Below are 21,421 nucleotides of genomic sequence, written 5' to 3' on the forward strand. Positions count from 1 at the left end.
TTGTTGAAAATACAAGAAAAAGTGGCAATCCATGACTGCAAATTGATGGAGACTCAGATATGTCTGAGAGGAGTACCTGAACAGGAGGAAAGTGACTTGAAAGAATATATAATAAAAATAATTGCAGAATTTTTGGAGGAAGATCCTGAAGAGACTAAAAATATGTATGACTATATGTATAGAGTGAATTCATCCTATGCCAAAAAAAAATAATCTACCAAGAGATTTGGTCATAAGATGTATGACAAAGGAAATGGTGGGAAAGATTATGAACAAAAATTTTGAAAAGACATTGATAGTGGGAGGTAGTAGAGTAAGAATCATGGAGGAGTTACCAAGGCAAGTGATAAATGACAGAAGATCATACAAAAAACTGACAGAGAAATTACGGGAAAATGAAATGAGGTATAGATGGATAATACCTGAAGGTTTGAGCTTTGAACTTCAGGGAAAAAGAATTACAATTACAAATGAACAGGAACTGCGTAGATTTTATGAAGAACATAAAGAATTTGCATCATGATGGATTACAAATTATTATCTTGGAATGTAAATGGACTAAATTCACCACAAAAAAGAAGGGCAACATTTAATTGGATTAAAAAGCAAAATTGTAATATAGTTTGTCTACAAGAAGTACATATAAAACAGAAGGATTATAAATTTTTATGGAATAAACAATTGGGATTAGAATTTTATTCCCTGGCTGAGCGGAAGAAAAGGGGAGTGATTTTTTTATGTTAAACAGGAATTGGATCCGAAATTAGTACTTAAAGATAAAAATGGAAGATTTGTAGCAATAGAAATAAATTTGAATGGGAAAAAAATGTTATTGGGATTGTACGTTCCAAACGGAGTGAAGGATGTATTTTTTAAGGATGTTACACAACAACTTGATGAACTGACATATGATCAAGTTTTGATAATGGGGGACTTTAATGGAACAATTCAGAATGCATTGGATAGATCTGGACAAAAAATAATAATAAAAAGGGAAAATTGCCAAAATCCTTTTTTGAATTGATTAAATAAGAAAATCTGGAAGATATATGGAAATTTAATCCTGAAGTACGGGACTATACTTTTTTTTCAGCAAGACATAATTCTTTTTCTAGAATTGACATGTTGTGGGGCACTAACAAAGAAAATTGAGATTTTACCTAAAATAGGACCTGATCATAACCCAATAATGTGGATTACAAATTTGTTGAAAAAAATCAAGAAGATGGAGATTAAATGAAGATTTGCTACAGAATAAATAGTGACATCTCTAGAAAATGATGTCTTATAACAAAGAAAATTGAGATTTTACCTAAAATAGGAGCTGATCATAACCCAATAATGTGGATTCCAAATTTGTTGAAAAAATCAAGAAGATGGAGATTAAATGAAGATTTGCTACAGAATAAAGAAATAGTGACATCTCTAGAAAATGAAACCAAAGCTTTCTTCCAAATAAACAACAGATATTGAATTCCAGACGGTGGGATGCCTATAAAGCAGTAATGAGAGGAATATTGATAACATTGAACACTAAAGATAAGAGGGCAAAATATAAACAGATGTTGGACATTCAAAATGAAATAAAAAGGTGAATTAAGGAAAAGGCCAGCGAAAAAGAAAATTATGAGGGAGATTACAATATTGCAAACACAAATGAGACATTTATTAAGTAAAGAATTGGAATGGAATTTGAAAAAATTACAGCAAAAGTCTTTTGAGGGAGCAAATAAACCTGGAAAGTACCTGAAAGAGAAAGTAAAATTATTAGTAAGATTGTGGCTGATGGAAAAGAGATAGTGGATCAAGAAGGAATAAAGAGAGAATTTTTTAAATATGCTGAACTATTTAAGGGTGTTAAAATAAAGAAAGAAAAGATGGAACTGTATTTACAAAATATTAAAATAGCACCCTTAACAGAAAATATGAAAAAGTTTTGAATGCGCCAATTGAAAGAATAGAGATTGAAGCTGCGATCAATATAATGAAAATTGGAAAGGCACCCTGGCCAGATGGATATACAGCTAAGTTCTTTAAAACCTTTAAAGAGGAATTATTACCTAAACTCCAAAAATTGATGAACATGTTAAGATTAAAAGGTAAAATACCAAATACATGGAGGGAAGCAGTGATTTTGTTAATTCCAAAAGAAGATAGAGATGTCACGAATGTAAAAAATTATAGACCGATTTCATTATTGAATAGTGGCTATAAAATATACACAAGAATACTGGCAGGACAACAAGCAATAATTGATAAACTTTATAAAGGAAGATAAAGCAGGGTTTCTCCCCGAAAGACAGATAAGAGACAATATTAGGACTGTTGTAAATATTGTAGAATATTATAAAAGACATCCAGAAAAAGAAGTAGCGTTATTTTTTGCAGACACAGAGAAAGCATTTGATAATCTAAATTGGGACTTTATGTTTGCTGTTATGGAGAAAACAGAGTTGGGAGAAGACTTTATAAGGATGATAAAAGCAATATATACTGAACAACGTGCAAGGCTATGTATAAATGCAGAACTTACAGAAGATATGATAATTGGTAAAGGTACAAGACAAGGGTGTCTGCTCTCTCCACTGTTGTTTATAATGACACTTGAAATTTTGCTGGTGCAATTTCAAGAAGACAAAGAAATAGAAGGATTAAAAATAAAAGGATTTACTTATAAATGTAGAGCATTTGCAGATGATATAATGTTTATAAATGAAAATCCCACTCAAGTAACACCTTTGCTGTTAGCTAAAATACAAGAATATGGAGAACTGGCGGAATTTTATATAAATAAAGAAAAATCAAAAATTTTATGTAAGAATATGCAAGTAGGTAATCCAAAGGAGTTACAAAAGCTAACGGGTTGTGAAGTTACCTCAAAGGTAAAATATTTGGGTGTGGAGATAACAATGAAGAATATTGATTTGTTTAAAAATAATTATGAGAAACTATGGCATAAAATGGATGAAGACATGATAAAATGGAATAAACTTAATTTGTCATTGCTGGGAAGAATAGCTGCAATTAAAATGAACATTTTACCAAGAATAATGTATTTATTTCAAACTATTCCGATTGTGAAGGACAGCAAACAGTTTAACAGATGGCAGAGGAAGATCTCAAAATTTGTGTGGGCTGGGAAGAAACCAAGGATCAAAATGAAAATTTTAACAGATGCAAAAGAGAGAGGAGGATTCCAATTACCATTTAAAACTATATCATGAAGCAGTCTGCTTAGTGTGGATAAAAGAATGGGTGATGCTACTAAACAGAAAACTTTTGGAGTTGGAAGGTCATGGAAATAAATTCTGCTGGCATGCTTATATGTACTATGGAAAAAAAAGATGGATGGCTTTTTCTCTCACCGTTATATAAGAAATAATTTGTTGAATACGTGGATGAAATACAAGAAATATGGTGATGAGAGAAAACCGTTATGGATAGTGCCAGCAGAAGTGATAAAAATAACGGCTGAAGTGGGTGAAGAAAAGTGGTTGTCATATAATCAGCTATTAAAAATACAAGGCGGTAAAGAGCTGAAAACTGCGAAAGAGTTGAATAATAAATATGACTGGTTTCAAATGCAACAAATAAAGAGTTTGGTGGAAAAAGACATTAAAACTGAAGGAATAAGAAAAGAACAAACAGAAATGGAAATAGTTCTGTTTGGAGATAATGAAAAATTAATTTCAAAACTATATAAACTGCTTTTTGAAATGGTCTACAAAAGATGAAGTAGTGAAATCTCAAATGATTAAGTGGACAATTAATGTAAATAAAGAAATACAGATAGAAACTTGGGAATATCTTTGGAAGAATTCTATAAAGCTTTCAACATGTCGTAGTATTAAAGAGAACTGTTTTAAAATGATGTATAGATGGTATATAACTCCTAAAAAGTTGGCAAAGATGAACAATAAGATGCCAGATAGATATTGGAAATGTAAAAAACATGAAAGTTCTTTTTACCATATGTGGTGGACTTGTGAAAGAGCAAAAAAGTATTGGCAGATGATTCAACAAGAAATATCTAGGATCTTGGGATATGAAATCAAGAAAGTTGCAGAGACTTTTCTGTTGGGATTATATATGGAAAAATTTCCAAAAGAAGATAGAACTATAATTTGGTACTTGCTCTCAGCTGCTAGGACATTGTATGCGCAGTTGTGGAAGCAAGAAAGAATACCAGAGAAATGGGATTGGATTATAAAAGTTATAACATGGAGTGAAATGGACACATTGACAAGAATTTTAAGAGACTATGATCTAGAAACTTTTAAGTTGGAGTGGAAGAAGTTTAGAAGTTATATAGAAAAAGAGTGGAAAATAAAAGGACATTGGGCAATTTTTGATAATGATTAAGTCTTAAAAGAAAGAAAAATAGAAATTTTTGTTTTATTAGTTAAAGGTACCTTTAAATATTAGTATTTTAAGTATATAACACTGGCGGGGGTCAAGTAACGGAGGGAGGAGGGGTTAGAAAAGTAATATATGGGATAGATAAAAAAGTAATTGATAATGCAAGAATTGATTGTTACCATATGTTACTGGAATAAAATTGTTTTAACCGGAGTAAATTTTGATATTCAGTGCCTTTAGTTATGTACCTCTTGAAAACTTAATATATTCTTAGATTAACATGTTTAGGGTCAATGTATTTTGATAGAACAGTTAATGTATCAGTCGATTTATTAGTTTTGTATGTATGTTTCATTTAAAACAAACAGCAGTTGTTTATATATTCTGGAAAATATAACAGGAGTTACATTAATTATGCCAGTGGGACAAAATAGTTAATCAAGCACAACTGCTTAGCCCACACCCATATCATGTTTGAATAAGACCGAAGTCTTGCTATTTAGAAGGAATGCTATAACACTGTAGAACATAAACACAACAAAATGATCTAGTTTCTTAACCATGATTTAAAAACATTGATCAAATGGTGATCGACGGGTGTCGGAAATATATGCGCAAAACATGTGGAGATGTCTTGGACAATCTGAATGGAGATTGCTATCAGGTAATATTTTCTTCAAAACACTCTACATGAGTATTTTCTTTTTTAAACCAATGAAAATACATATTTGGGAGAAACATTTTTGAAAATATTTGCTTGATTTTTGTAATCAAATTACTAATGTTTTGGTGGCAGGTGTCCCTAATATTGTGAAGAATATTGATATAGTAATATTACATGAATTATATGTTACTCATTTTTTAAAAAAATCTTATCCACATTATGAAGAAGCAGGAAACTTAAGTCTTTGAAGCAATTGGCTTTCATTAAAAATTACTAAAATGTGGTGATTTTTAAAAGGCAATACATGTATCTTCACAAAATAAACAGTGAATCAGTGGCAGAGAAACATTATTGGTAGTGTCTTCTTTCAAAAACAATTGTATAAATTTGTCTTTAAATACTGTGTCATTTAGAGTTGCTCAGTGAAGAAGAGTAATCTATATTCAGCACAAGTTGGCCAATAAATAATACAGATACTAGGCATCTGAGATATACTTCACACACACACCTGATTATTTTTGTTACAGATAAAATCCAGTGTGTGCTGGTTCTTATGTAAGAATCATGTCTGCTGTGTGAATGTTTCGTTGAAGTGAGCCTGCTTTTCATACATATCCTACAATTTTGTTTAGCAAAGCCAGCAGCCTTCCTCCAACTTAAATGGTAAAAGGACCAGTGTGGTTGGAGGAAAGCTTCATACTTTGCTGACTCAGGGAAGAGACAGGATTCAGGCCAGGGCTAAGGGCACTTTTTAGGTATGCATGTGTCAGTCACTTTCTCATTGTCATGCTTAGCTTTACTGTGTTGGGAGATAGTCTTGCTTACTAGATCCCCCCCCCCTTGCACTTCTGAAACAGCTGCACTCCCTCCCTCCCAGAGAGCCAAGTTCAGTGTAGTGGTTAAGTGCGCAGACTCCCCATTCCTCCACTTGCAGCTGCTGGAATGGCCTTGAGTCAGCCATAGCTCTTGCAGAGCTGTCCTTGAAAGGGTAGCTTCTGTCAGAGCTCTCTCAGCCCCACCCAGCTTAAAGGGTGTCTGTTGTGGAGGAGGAAGGTAAAGAAGATTGTAAGCCACTCTGAGATTTAGAGTGAAGGGTGGGGTATAAATACAATATCTTCTTCCCAGTAGCAAGAATTCTTACCATAGTAAGCCAAAATTTTACTACTCTTTTCAGGTTCTAATAGAAGACTGTATTCCAGTACTGAAGAGGTATGCCAAAGAAGAAAGGATGTTTGATTATGTAATTAATGATTTGACCGCTGTTCCAATCTCTACTTCTCCTGAAGAAGGTTAATATTTTTCACTGTGTATGATCTTTTTAATGCAAAATCTTGCTTGCAGCTAGATCTGAATTAAAGAACGTGCTGAATGGGGATAGTAGATACACTTGGACTTCCCATAAAAGCTGGTGTGTGTGTGTATACATTCATGAGTGCCCCAAAGGGATAGGGTTGGAGGGACCATGCAGCTTTATACTCTGTAAGACCATCCTTATCCAATCCCACAGCATAAGGGTGTTGTGCTTGCCTGGTAAGATTTGTTTCAAAAAGGAATGTCTAACTGTAAATTGTAATTTAAAAGTAGAACTTTCACTTTTAGATTCCACATGGGAGTTTCTGCGGATGATACTGGACCTTTCAATGAAAGTCTTGAAACCTGATGGGAAATATTTTACACAGGTATGGCAGATGAAAATAATTATTCTTCTGTAACTAATATAATCTCATTGAGGTTTGAAACAGTGTAACGATTCAAACTGTAACGTCTTCAGGGTGTGATCTTGGTTATCTCTCAGTATCACAAGCTTGTTCCTTGTTTCTTTTCTTTCTCCAAAGACAGATATCAATTTGACAAATAGGGAGAAGTCTATTTATTTGATTATGGAATCTGTTAAAAGTGAATACTGAAGAGTTTCCTGACTTACTAGTCAACTTCTGCATAAAGAAGGAGACTGCAGATTTATACCCCACCCTTCTCTCTGAATCAGAGACTCAGCGGCTTACAGTCTCCTATATCTTCTCCCCCCACAACAGACACCCTGTGAGGTGGGTGGGGATGAGAGGACTCTCACAGCAGCTGCCCTTTCAAGGACAACCTCTGTGAAAGCTATGGATAACCCAAGGCCATTCCAACAGGTGGAAGTGGAGGAGTGGGGACTCAAACCCGTGCAAGTGAAGGAGTGGGGACTCTTCTCCCAGATAAGAGTCCGCACACTTAACCACTACATCAAACTGGAAGGGTGAAGAGTAGAAATGACTCCTGTTAGCATTTGTCATGATCCTGGGGCCACTAATTTTGTATGAATTGTGACCAAAATTAAGACATATTGCTTAAATGTGACTTATTTAACTGACTCATCAGGGCTTTTCTTGATTCCAGGTAAAATAAGAATTATATACTGTGTCACTTTAATGTATTTCCAGGAACAGTGGGGTTATTACAGAGCCCTTGCAGCTGTTAGGAGTCTGATAAACACTTTACTGCCTGAGACTCCTATTTTTTTAAAAGAGTCTGTAATATCAGGCATGTCTCATGTCAGTCATGCTCAGTGTCAAAATAAATTGCTTGTCCCTTAATTATGCTTTCAGATTACACTTCCTTTGGCTAGTGAAAAACTAACAAAATTATTCTGGCATTTGTCTTAACTTTTCTACTTTTAATAAAATACATTTGGTCAAAAGTGAAGAAGATTAAGAGCTTAAGTAAAGGGGGATTGCTTTGGCATGCATGTGGCAAACTGTCCTGTTCATCTGCATTAACATTAAAAAAAACTTTGTTTAAAAACAAATATTTAAGAGAGATAAAACAAAGTCAGATAACTCTTGCTGCTGAAAAAAAGTAAATGTGCATGGTCTTTGTTGCATGAATAAAGCTGTGTGATTTCTCTTTACTGACCGTTGTAAATTGTTTACTCCTTCAATGTCATTTCTCTGAACAGTTCCACAGTTTAAAACCCTGTAAGTCACTAATGTGTGCAGTATGCAGTTTGACCACTAGAGAGACCCAGATAACTAGAAATGTCACAGGATATCATACAGGCCAAAGAATGTTGTTCTCTTATGTACCAGAAACTAGTGAAATAAATGAGGGATGCGTTTTAAGCACATTGTTTCCTTGGCTACATCTGACAAATCTTTCATTTTTTTTCATAAACTGGGGGCTTAAAACTTGGTTCTTAATAACTTTCATATAAATTGACAATTATAAAATACAATTCTATTCAAGTGGTTAGCTTTATGCCCATTTATACAAATGTTAAATGGTCTCAGTATAATTTTTAAGCTAACATTTTCAGTGATGGCCAGATTTTTAAGATAAAAGAGAGAATAAAAATCCTGGAGACTGGAATCTTATCCATGCCTTCATGGTTTAAAGAAATGTAATGAGTCCTTTATCCTTAATGAGTCCTTGTCTGTATTGTATTTTTAAATTGAGTGTGTATATATTTTTTCACGTATAAACTGCTTTTGGTTAAAAACGGTTAATCTCAAGGAGCATATACTCTCAATATGATACAGAATTCTACACATGAAAGTGCCATAAATTTTGCATTTTGATGTGTTCATACATGAACACAAACATAATGGTATTTTTGTATGCTAGTTGCCAAACTGTTTGGTTTTTTTTTTTAAATCAACATTTGGGATTACTTTTGATACTCGTGTGGGATTCTAGGCTGGAGGTATGCCAATTTTCTTTGAACCTTGGTGGTCTACTCTAGAGAGAACATCAGAAATGTCCTGACCAATAAGTGCTTTTGGAACACTTGGAGGGAGGGAGAGGAGCAGAAGAGAAAAGAACCATTTAATGGAGGTCTGAGTCAAATAGAGTTTATATGTTTGTTAGGGATCTTGCTTTGTGTCTAGCCTATGTATTGCCTTCAATTTTATATTATCTGTTTTGATGACATTAATTTTTAATCTGTAACACGTTCTGAAATTTGCTGCTGCAAGCTGCCCAGAGCCCGCTTGTGGGCTAGGGTGGGATATAAATCCAAAAATTGAAATTAAATTAAAATTAGTCACTTGAGGTAAAAGACTATTTAGTGTGGTGACCTGGTATGAAACATACTAGTATATTGATCTCATAGGTAGTCTTTCTGGGTGATTGGAAAGCTATTTGGGGCAGGGCTGTCTTATATTCTAATAGCAAAGTCAGGATACCTTTGGCTACTTAAATCTGGTGACTGGAGCTGTGAAGGGACATATATATATATACTGGGTAGCTTAAGGAGACCAAAAATGATAAAAGGAGCGCCTATTACTTTAACAAATGGATTCCCTCAGTGGCTGTTGCAAGGTTATCACAGTATTCTAGGGTTGCAAAGTCCAATTCAAGAAATATCTGGGGACTTTGGGGGTGGAGCCAGGAGACATTAGGGGTGGAGCCAAGATCAAGGCTGTGACAAGCATAATTGAACTCCAAAGGGAGTTCTGACCATCACATTTAAAGGGACGGCACACCTTTTCAATGTCTCCTTTCATAGGAAATAATGAAGGATAGGGGTACCTTCTTTTGGGGCTCATAGAATTGGACCCCCTGGTCCAATCTTTTTGAAACTTTGGGGGTATTTTGGGGAGAGGCACTAGATGCTATACTGAAAATTTGGTGCCTCTACCCAAATAAACAGCCCCCCCCCAGAGCTCCAGATACCCGCAGTTCAATTCTCCATGATTTTCTATGGGAATAAATCTCCATAGGGAATAACAGAGTTCCCAGCAGATATTTCTCTCCCCTCCCCCCACTTTCTGACGACCCTGAAGCGGGGGGCGGGCCTCCAAACCGCGGGATCCCCTGCCCCCACCTGGGGATTGGCAACCCTACAGTATTCCAAGCTTGGTTCTGTCAGTAAAAGGCAGCGGTTGGGGACAGGGCCATTTTCAGCCCTATTTTGGCCTTTTAGGGAGAACTCATTGGAACCAGCTCAGGCCTGGTTATTGCTAGTTCCAGAATGGAAAATTGCTGGAGATTTTGGGGTGTAGAGTTTTGAGGACGGTGGGGTTTGCTGATGAAAGAAACCTCAGCTGAATGCCATAGAGCCCACCCTCCAAAGCAGTCATTTTCATCTCTCTCATATGGAGTTCAGTTGTAATTCTGGGATTTTTCCAAGCCTCACCCTATGCCTGGAAGCAACCTGTGGTTGACTTGATACCACCCAACTTGCATGACTGTTTACCTGGCTGTTTGTTACTGTTCAACAGCAGCCATCCTTTGAAAGACAGTGTGGTGTAATGATTAGAACAGAGTAGGGTCTGGGAGACCCAGGATTGAGTCCCAGTCTTGTTATTGAAGCTCGTTGGTTGATTTTGAGTCACATGCCTTTAGCTAAGCCTACCTTAGAGGGCTGTTGTGTGGATAAAAAGGAGAAGAAAATAATGTAAGCTGCTTTGGCTCCACTGTGGAGAAAGTTGGGATATAAGTTAAATAAATAAATAAATAAATAAATAAATAAATAAATAAATAAATAAATAAATAAATAAATAAAATAGTTGAAGATGGAAAGAAGATCTTACTCAGTTCCGCAGGGCCTGTAAGACGACCCTCTTCCGGTTAGCCTACGCCTGACTAGACAAATGTAGCTTTCTAGATCTTAGATTTTTGTGATTATACTGCACAGTTTTAATGTAAAATGTAAAATTTTAAGGTTTTTAGGTTTTAAATGTTTGAATTTAAATGTATTAATTTGTTCCGATTTTATTGTTTTATTATTTGTTGTAAGCCGCCCTGAGCCACTTGTGGGAAGGGCGGGATATAAGTTACGGAATAAATAAATAAATAAATAAATAAAAATATAGACTAAGAAGAGAATTAGGCAGGGAGAGTATATGAGGATTGCTAGGGAAGAGGTTAGGAAATTCATAGAATTTTTTTTGGTGGGGGGGGGCCTGGGAAGGATGGGATTTGAGGAGGGGAGGGACTTCAGAGGGATATAATGCCACAGACTCCATCCTCCAAAGCAGCCATTTCCTCTAAGGGAATTAGAGTTGCCAATCTCCAGGTGGAGACTGGAGATCACCTGTAATTATAACTGATATTCTGATGACAGAGATAGTCCCCCTGGACAAAATGGCCTCTTTGGGGGGTGGACTTCGTGGCATCATATTCTGCTGAGGTTGCTTCCCCCCTCAAACCTCACTCTTCCAAGTTGTCATTCCCAAATATCCAGGGATTTCCCAGCCTTGATCGGGCAACCCTAAAAGGGACTGATTGCTATAGTTGAGAGTTATTTTGTGATTTCAGGAGAGCTCCAGTTCCCATGTAGTGGTTGGCACACCGGAAGAAGAGAAGGAAGGGGAAAAGGGAGAGACAGTGGAGCTTTCAGGAATGTAAAGAGGAGATGGTGAGGGGAAGTGAGATGTCTTGGGCAAGTTTTTGCAGGTTCCCACTTGTGAACATGCATAGCTAGGAGGTGCCAACTCAGGTTTCTTAACTGGGGACGTACTGAACCAACTTTATATCACTGACAAACCGTGTGTTTGTGTGTCCTCAGTTTACTGCTCCCACTCCTGTATATAAACCTTTTTCTTGCTGCAGTCATTCTCTGTTCGCCTGCTTGTTATTAAGAGCAGAAATGGCCAGGTTAACCAGGGCAGGAAAGAACATACATAAGGAAGTGTGCGATAGGTAGATAGTTCTCAATCAATACATTCTACCATCATAAGGACAGAAGCACTGTGCTGTGTGGGGATTTCCCCACCAATATATTTTTGTGCCCACTCCTGCCATCCTAAACATTTTTTTAAAGCAACATTTGGGATTACTTTTGGTTGAAGAGTTGATTCTGAGCTAGAGAGAAGAAGAAACTGAAGTATTTGCTAAGCATATGAGGAATGATAGAATCCTGTCTGAATTATGCACATTTTTTCACCCATATAAAATGTGCTTTGCACTCTTCTGGTTATTATTTTTTTAAATATTGTGGCTATTTCCATTGAATCATTTGATCTCTTTTTTTAAGTAACATGTGATCCAGTGCTTGTCACCATTTTGCATCCTTCACTGCTTATACCAGGGGTGTCAAACTCATTTGTTATGAGGGACGGATCTGACATAAATGAGACCTTATTGGGCTGGGCCATGTGTGTACCAATTTAAGATTAGGTAGCAGAGATATAAATTTTACAAAGAACACAAACACAAATACATTTTTAAAAAACCTTTTGTTGTTCAGTCACACAGTTGAGTCCGACTCTTTGCGACACCATGGACCAAGTCACACCAGGTCCTCCTGTCTTCCACTATCCTCTGAAGTCTGCTCAAATTCGTGTTAGTTACATTGGCAGCCATTGGTCTTAAAGATGCTTTCTTGGTATTTCTCCCATGGGATCCAGGGAACTGGGCAAAGGAAGCTCTGGCTCTTTCCTTCCTTCCCCAGCCAATAGAAGGAAGAGAGGCTTGGCTCAGTAGCTCTGCTGTGCAATTGAGAGAGCCTGGTGAAGCAAGCAATTCCTCCCCCTTTCCTCCCCAAGAGAGGAGCCTCAGTCAGTGGAGAAAATAAGAGGTTTTGTTCTGTAGCTACTGTGCAATTGAGCAAGCCTTGCAAAGCAAGCTGTTATGCAGAAGGAAGCAAGAGAGAGGGAGAAGTTGCTTAGGGACCCAAAGGGTGATTAACATGTGGAATTCACTGCCACAGGCATAGCCACCTTCAAGCGGGGGTTAGATAAAAATATGGAGCAGAGGTCCATCAGTGGCTATTAGCCACTATGTGTATGTGTGCGCGCGCGCGCGTGTGTGTGTATAATTTTTTTTTGGCCAGTGTTGGACTGGATGGGCCATTGGCCTGATCTAACATGGCTTCTCTTATGTTCTTATGTTGATAGGAGATCTCCGGGGGCCTGATTTGTCCCCTGAACTGCATGTTTGACACCCTTGGCTTATACTATCACTAGCCTTTCCCCCCTCAGTTTTCTGCAAGACTTTGTTCTCTTTCTCCATTTTGCCTCTTGGTTGGCTTCCCTCCTTGACTATCAGATTTCCAAAGATCAGCTGTCTAGTTTCCCTCTCTGTCAAATCCTGTTGAAAGCCCAACCCCATTGAAAACATGCTTTTTCTCCTTTGAGTTTGTTATGAAATTTTTGTCCATTCACACCCACTTTCTTTCACAGCAGCTGACCTAATGACTTTTTATCAGTAGTTAGCAGATTCATGAACATGTATAGTGCTCATTTCAGTAAATGGTAGAAACTCATACAGAGGCAACAAGTTTCACTTCCAGTCCCTCTCTTTTACAGAGAAAAGCATCCATCTTGCTGCATTCACTGAATTGTACTCAGTAAATATATTTGCTTTATCTCAGGAGCACCATGGCATTGAAAAAGAGCTGTTACTAATCTAACTAATCTTCATAATTGTGGAGTCAACAGTAGTTGGTCGCACACATAACTCATGGATGGCATACTTATAAATTATGTTGATTGATTAATTATAAACAAAAATATGAGGTGAATGTTTGGATAGCTTTGTAAAGATAGTAAAAGAACGGTGGTTTTGGTGCAAATATTAACATAGGAGAGTGAATGGGCTTAACAAATGGTAGATTTAGACATTCATATTCATTCCCACAATTTACTTGCCACATTGTCTGCTTTGGTGACTAATTGCCATATATGAAGATGGTGAAGGGAGTTGAATACCCAGGACTGTCTGCTGAAGTAGACTGCAGATTACATTCACAATACAGACGTTGGTCATGCCATTAAACTACCTTGGATGTCCCATAAATTACCTAGCTCTGTTTTCTATTTGTGATTTCTAAATTACATACACAGGTTGTTTATGTACTATCCCATTCAATTTGATGCTGACAAAATTATATGTTTTGTAAAAGGCAGCGGAACCAAACAGCTGCAGGGCTTTGGATAATAATAGATTACTAAACAAGTTTATACACTCAACTTTCTTACCTTATCATTAACCTTTTCCTTTCCACTTCCTGATGCTTATAGTATCTCTATAAATTCATATCACTTGTGAAATACTGAATTATTTTTCATTATTTTACAACATTAGCAAAACATGAAAATCTATAAAAAAACAATCAGAAAATTAAGAACTATGAGAAATTTATTACCTAATCTTTTCCCACTTTTCCCGTTTATCTTAATTCTCATTTTGGTAACATATATATGTGATCTATTGTAGTACATTCGGTAACATAATACTTTTTAGTGTGTTTGCTATATTATCCTACTCCATGCTGTTTGACATGTAGAAGGTTCTAGGGTCAATCCTCAGCATCTCTAGTTAAAAGGACCAGGCAGGAGGTGATGTGAAAGACCTCAGCTTGAGACCCTGGAGAGCCACTGCAAGTCAGAGTAGACAATACTGACCTTGATGGACCAGTGGTCTGATTCAGTATAAGGCAGCTTCATGTGTGTTCAAAAAACCTTCCCTAGATGCCAGGGAACGTTTTCTCAGCTAACGCTGGTAATCACAAGAAAGCACCATGAATAGATCTCAAAACTTGGGTATGATGGTTCAGTGCAGATATTTCTTCAGATAATTGGAACCCAGGGTTTTTACAGCTTCAAAGGCTGAACCTTGAACTGAGCCCAGAAGTATATTGTCTGGGCTATTTTTAGGGTACTACACCTTCTTTTAAGGAGCTGTTTATGATAAGCAATATCTAGTGTTTTAAACACCTTTGGCTAATTTCACTAGCCATAAGAGCAAGGATCAAGAGAACTAGTAGGCCTCACACTGAAGTATATTGCTATGGGCTGAATTCAGTGAAAATATCCATATGACTGACAAGAGGACACTTCAGTGTAACTAAGTTAACATGGAGCTGATACAGTTGACTGTAAGTAATTTTATGTATTATGTGCTTAGCAAATGAGTTGTAATGAGATGTTGAGTTCCCACTGTTTGTTCCTCAGGGATACAATGTAACAGACCTAAATGGCATTGTCAGATGCCAGCATGCAGATGGTGGTGCAGAAAACTATCCTTTCATTTTGCTGGCATCACCATTACAGAGTAATGTTCATGGCACTTTAGTTCAACTGAGAACTAGCCTAAATGAAATTCAGTGTGAGGGAAAGGTGCACAGGACCAATTGCATTGATCACTCTAGAGCTTTCTGATTCTAGAAGCCTCCCTGTTCTTCATTACAACTATTAATCATGTCAGCTAGAACATTCGCAGAGATGTTAGATCCTTGTTTCTTCAGGGGTGGAACTTTCCGATTGGTCCTCCAGTGCCACATCTGCTTAAAACTTCATTTTAGTCTAAAAGATTAATCTTTTCCCACAGATTAGATGGATCATGAATTATAGCAAAGACCAAATCCAGTTATGACCAGTTACGTGCATGGGATAGTCCCAGGGTTGCCATGATGGCTTTGAAGTCTTGAGCTGGACTAGGCAGTGCAACCTGGGCATGGATTCTGAAATCCTACCAGTACTGTCACAATTCCACATGTGCCCCTTCCTCAGATATGTCACTTGTTTCCAGACAGCAAGCAGCTGAGGGAGCTGTGTTGCTTGGGAAGAAATTTATACCCCTCAAGAGATTTCTCTTTATTCTCATTCTAAATTTTACAAGATTCTGTGTGGGTAACCATAAAGATATAACAACGAAATCCCCATGATGGTTGGGGTCACTGAGATGGAATAAGAGTGCAGCATAGATGAGCAGCTAGGCAAGTGAGATGGGATATAATGCAGTCTCACCTTTTAAGAAAGAAGTTTATTTAACTAACATGAATTCCTTTCAAAATGTACAAACACGTATGAGGCTAGGAACATCAGTTTTTGAAGGATACACTTTATAGTAAATAAAACAGAAAAAAGCAATACTAGCTATCTAGACTTGAAGACTTGTTGCCTTGCATTCTCAGCATTTCCCATACCCTGAGAGGATGGGCTTGGAATAACAGGAGGCAGAATGGAGGTTCTCTGTTTTTCCTTGCATCTTTCCACACCTCCTTGAGTTCCTCTGCATGCTTTTCCAAAGTTGGCAGGATATTTTAAGCCAGGGATGTCAAACTCATTTGTTATGAGGACTGGATCTGACATAAATGGGACCTACTTGGGCTGGGCCATGTGTGTTCCTATTTTAGGTTGCAAAGATATAAACTTTATAAAGGACACAGACAAACACGATGAAAGATTTAAAAAAAACTTAAAGCATGCTTAAAACATTAGTACTCACTGGTCTTATTGGTGCTTTCTTTATATCTCTCCCATGGGATCCAGGGAACTGAGCAAAGGAAGCTCTGGCTCTTTCCTTCCTTCCCCAGGGGGCCAGGAGGGGGAGGAACTTCAGCCAATAGAAGGAAGAGAGCCTGGCAAAGAAAGCTATTCTTCCTCCCTCCCCAAGGGAGGAGCCTCAGCCAATGGAGCAAATAGAGGCTTTGCTGTGTAGCTCCTGTGCAATTGAGCAAGCCTGGCAAAGGAGGCAAGAGAAAGGGAGAAGGAAGCATATGATAGCCAGTTGCTCAGGGGCCTGATAGGACCCCTCCAAAGGCCTGATTCGGCCCCCGGGCTGCATGTTTGACACCCCTGTTTTAAGCCTTCCCTTTCCAGTGGCAGTGGGACCAATCCTAATTCTGGGGCAGAGTCACTAGAAAGCCCACCAAAGTTTGGTTACCCAATCCTGTAACATTTTGCTTTTTATGGCTGACACCTGGCGATATTAATACCTATCCATCTCCCCTTCTTGACAGTGGAATCCAATTATTTCTACTCTCCCACAATAAAGGTATAGATTTCTTTTCCTAAGAACACCAAATTATAGCTTTTTATAGCTGTTTTCAGAATTTTCTGCAATTTCTTTTGTTGTTGCCCTTCATCCACACTACTATCACCCTAAGAATATCCAAACACTTAGGTCAGATTAGTGCATCCCAAATTTTATTAATCTTGCCCTTTAGAATACTGAGGATAATTTTGGTGTTGTGAAATATTTAATTCTGACAGCTAATACTTCCTCTGTCAAACAATTCCAATATAAAGCTATTACCATTCAGTTTTATTACACTATTTCAAAGGGGGTACTGTATTGGCTCTAGACTATTACTCCAGTTTATGATCTTGCAGGAAAGTAGTTAACATGAAGCATTCTTTCAAGACAAGTGCAAGCTGTGTGTGCCCTATTGTGTAGTATAGGTTAGTATTCAGAAAAACAAGGTTAATTTATAAGTTTAACAACTAGATCAGCCTCTAATTTAAGGTATGTTGTATTTGCATTTATTATTTTTGAACTGTGATGGCACATCTCTAATCAGATGTTCTCTGTAATTGTTATAAATGTATATCTTCGTCAGGATTCCAAGAACATGTAGAAGATACATAGCTGTGTTTTTAAAACATAATAATTAAGTTTATTTTTGTTCTTCTCAATAGTCTGTTGATGAAACTGTGCCTAGATTTTCAATGTAACTGGTATGTAGGTGATATTTTTTCCTTTTGTCTTGAAGGGAAATTGTGTCAATCTGACTGAAGCCTTGAATCTCTATGAAGAACAGCTTGGCAGGTTATATTGTCCTGTGGAGTTCTCAAAAGAAGTTGTGTGCGTTCCTTCCTACATGGAACTGTATCCTTGGTTAATATAAATCACAATAGTGTAGTAAAAACATTACAAACCAACCAAATACAACAAAATAATTGACTACACATACGTGCCTTTCTGGTACTTTTTCTAAAATGTTGCATGTCTTGGCAGGAGCTCATGGAGTTATTAAATTAATACAAAGAAATGTAAATAGTATAACTTCTTAAAATTTTAAAAAGAACATCCTAAAGCTTTGATGGCATATATTTATTTATGTAGTACAGATTATTTTGGTTGATAAGTGTATGGGTTGGCTAATATAGATGGAAGTGATACTTAGCCTTATATTAGCGAAGTCTGGATAACTTTGAATACTTAAAATCTGGTGATTGGCACTTTGAACTGGCAAGACAGATATTTCTATAAACTTGAAAAGCCCTAAGTTTGCAGAAAAATGTGAAATCTAAAAAATAAAATAAAATGGTGAGTTTCAAAAAGAGTCAAAAACAGCAGGAGTGCCTGTGACTTTAAGCAACAGATTTCCTCAGTGGCTGTTGCTAGGCAACCACAGTATTCCAGGCTGGGGTCTGTCAGTTAAAGGCAGGGAGGGGAGGCAGGGTCCTTTCTAGGCATAATTTGGTCTTTGAGGGAGAACTTGTTAAAGCAAGATAAGAAGGCCCATTTCAACCTTTAGCCTACTTTTCTTCTGAATCTAGTTCAACCAATTGTTTAAGATGAAAATCACTTGAAGCAAACAAGAGTTCATGGACAGTTAAAAGTGCTTGAGCTCCTTGCTAGTTTGCAAACTCAACAAGAAAAAACTTTAGTGATATCATAGCTACTTCTAAAGTAGACCAACAAGAGTTTCAGGGTATAAGCTTCAACAGTGAAAGCTCCCTCATCAGACAAGGGAAATGGAAAACACAGTCCTTTTATCCTAGTCAAAAGATGGGACAGTGCTTCCAAAGGTATAATGCAATATTGTAATCACCTTTCCCCTCTTCTCTTATCAAGTAGTTACAATATGCATTGTAGTTTTGCATTCCTTACAACACCCCTTCCACCTTCTGACAAGGATAGGACACAGAGATCTCCATTTCTACTTGGGTCTGATGAAAGGAGATTTGTCCCTTGAAAGCTTATATTATGAAACTCTTGTTGACCTCTAAGCTGTTAATGGATTTGAATCTAATTGGAAGAAGAAAGTATCTTATTCCTTCCCTCTGACTTAGATGGCTGCGGCCGGTTAGTCTTCTGCTGTTGACATTGTCCCTGCAACAGTTTGGTTGGGTTCAAAAATCCTGTGACACTCCCAGTGAAGTCAGTGGAGGTGCCATGGATTTCTGTTTGACTGCTCAGCATCAGGCCCATTTATCTTTTTATCTCCATGCATCACTTTATCACGGTGCTGTGGGGCGATCCTGAAGAACAGGCAGTTCATTTATCTTGCACAATATTCTGAAATGCTTCTTCAATAATAGCAGACTCCTACAGCCAAATCAGATGTTTCTTCATTGATGTTGAAGCCTGTATCCCCAGTTTGCAAGGGATTATGAATGCGCACAGTTGCAATGTTTCTACAGCACTAGGTATTTTCAGTTAAAAAGCAACAACACCTTGGGTGTTAAAGTATATTACAAAGATAGAAAAAGTTACTGTGCTACATTGAAATGCCAGGGAATTGCCCATCAGCTAGCTGTAGCCTGAGTATAATTTTTTTGAGAAGGAATTATATAATTTTTATTTATCATTTTAATTGTTAACAAGAAAAAAGCCTTGGAAATGTTCCAAGTAGCAAGGAATAGTAAGATGTTCTGCTTTTGTTCTGAGAACTAATGATACTGGGAAAGCTTTTGGAAATGGTTTGTGTGATGTTGTACAGGATACTTGTTGGTTCCTTGACTCAACTTTTGTGCAGATGGGTATTTTACACTGTTTGGAAGAAGAGGACTGATGTTTGAAGCTCAAGGTCCCCCTGCCACACATGCTGCATGAAGCATGTAGGCTTGCCATGTGCTATGTCTTGGCATCTGAAATTTTAAATTATATGCTGTAGATGATCTGAAACTCAGTCATGATATCGACTTTGTGAATTCTTTAAATGTTTTTTATTATTATTATAATTTAAAAACAAATGAAAAATGTATATTTTGATGAGCTAGGGTGTTATTTTTTGAAAGTTAATGTAGATGAACTAGCAGCAAAACCATAGCTGCTGAATGCACTGAATTTCTAGAATGTGATCACTTTTGTTGTTTCAGGTTTGTTTTTTTTCGCTCTTCAAAAATGAATTTAAGAAAAGGTAATACTAGCATTTTAGTGTGGTCCTTTAGATTTTGCTTCCTTCAGACATTAACCTGTTTAATAGGCATGGTGCTTTAAATAAACTTAAATATTTTTAAAAAAAACAAATTATCTTCAGTGTGCTTCCATTAGAAGAGAAAATAAGGGCAAACTAATTTTTTTTAAGGTTATCCTCAGGCCCACTGTGATGTTACAAAGCTGCAATGACACTCATGACATTTTCTTGTGGTTGACTTTTATTTTATTTTATTTGGTTTACTTTTATTTTATTTTATTTGGTCAAGATTTGGTATTTAATTTTAGTATGTCTTTATGATGGGTCAGATGCCAGATCTTAACACTGCAAGGATTTATTCAGAAGTTCATCTCATGAAAATTGCAAGGAAAAATTGCATTGCCACATCAAAATGGACTTTAATTGGGCCCAATCCTTATTTAAAAAGGGGAAAAGCTAAAGAGATTTTCTTCATCTGTATTAAACTACATATTCTGCAGACTTTTCAAAAAGTTTAATGTTGCTATGTATAAGGAAGTTCACAATAGTTCTACTGAAGTTTTACCACTGACTTAAATCGTCTGTGGCCAGTGAACTGTCATTTTCAAATTACTTAGAGTCTGTGTTACATGTCTTACGGATAGGGAATAATGAACAAAGACTGTTAACACTATATATTTTAATATCGTAACTTGGGTTGTTCTAGCCCCTTTTCAAGTGCATACATGAAGCTGAAAAGTATATTGAAGAATTTTTCTACCGGTCATACTTTTTCTTTTTTTAGTTTTAGTGACAGTGGTCCACAAGTATGAAAAGCAATTGAAAAGGGAAATCAGAGAGTGCACCTGGAAATGTCACCAGCCCCATCAAAATGAATGGGAATAGTACTTCAGAACACTGCTCAAATCCCATTCATGTCAGTGCATGTGTGCAGCAGAAAGTCCTGGTGGATTATGCTCCTAAGATTCTTGTGTATCTCATATTTATATTTTATGCATGCCTTGTAAACGAGTATTTACTCAACTGAGAGCAGCCCATCTGTAAACCTTGTGACTGACCCTAAGCAGCACTACCAAGTACATTGTATTGATATGTGCATGTTGAAATATACAGTAGTTCCTGTCTGCTTAACATGGTGGTAAAATTATATTTTTGTAAGTTCTTTCTGTGTACTTGCTGGAACTTTCACTGATAATTTTGCTGAAAGCAAACCCTTAAATATAATTCAGAAATACAACTGTGTTCTAAGTTTGGAAGGTGTAGAGAGGATTAAATTGTACCATCTGGCCTTGACAGGTTATGTTCTTGGAACAAAATGAACTTCCCCCCCCAGGACTGGAAAAGTTTTTGCATTTCACTTCTTCATAGGATATCACTGTTTGTCACCACTAGACTGTGTGTTCCGAATCAATAAATACAATCACAAGGTCCATCCTGTTTCTTGCTCACTCTTTTTTTATTGTGACAAAACACATTTATACGATGTTGTTTCTCCAGGGAGAATTTCTTCATTATTTGTAAAGAAATGCTTTCTCTGCTCCATGATAGTATATGGAGGAATTCTGCAATGAGGCGCAGCATTGATTGAAATGTAGTGTTTTGTT

General features: G+C 36.9%; 1 protein-coding gene across 1 annotated transcript in view; it reads left to right on the forward strand.

The window, feature by feature from the left end:
• Positions 1 to 19,930, forward strand: part of SMS (spermine synthase) — a 47,127-nt gene extending 27,197 nt beyond the window's left edge. The window contains exons 7-11 of the mRNA XM_060234070.1: positions 4,934 to 5,023; positions 6,198 to 6,312; positions 6,623 to 6,702; positions 17,445 to 17,560; positions 19,437 to 19,930. Of these exons, the coding sequence (XP_060090053.1) occupies positions 4,934 to 5,023; positions 6,198 to 6,312; positions 6,623 to 6,702; positions 17,445 to 17,560; positions 19,437 to 19,479 (444 nt within the window). The 3' untranslated portion in view covers positions 19,480 to 19,930. The remainder of the gene's footprint in view (positions 1 to 4,933; positions 5,024 to 6,197; positions 6,313 to 6,622; positions 6,703 to 17,444; positions 17,561 to 19,436) is intronic.
• Positions 19,931 to 21,421: the final 1,491 nt, after the last annotated feature.

The sequence above is a fragment of the Heteronotia binoei genome, chromosome 3 (assembly GCF_032191835.1).
Source record: "Heteronotia binoei isolate CCM8104 ecotype False Entrance Well chromosome 3, APGP_CSIRO_Hbin_v1, whole genome shotgun sequence".
In the NCBI taxonomy this organism is placed as follows: Eukaryota; Metazoa; Chordata; class Lepidosauria; order Squamata; family Gekkonidae; genus Heteronotia; species Heteronotia binoei.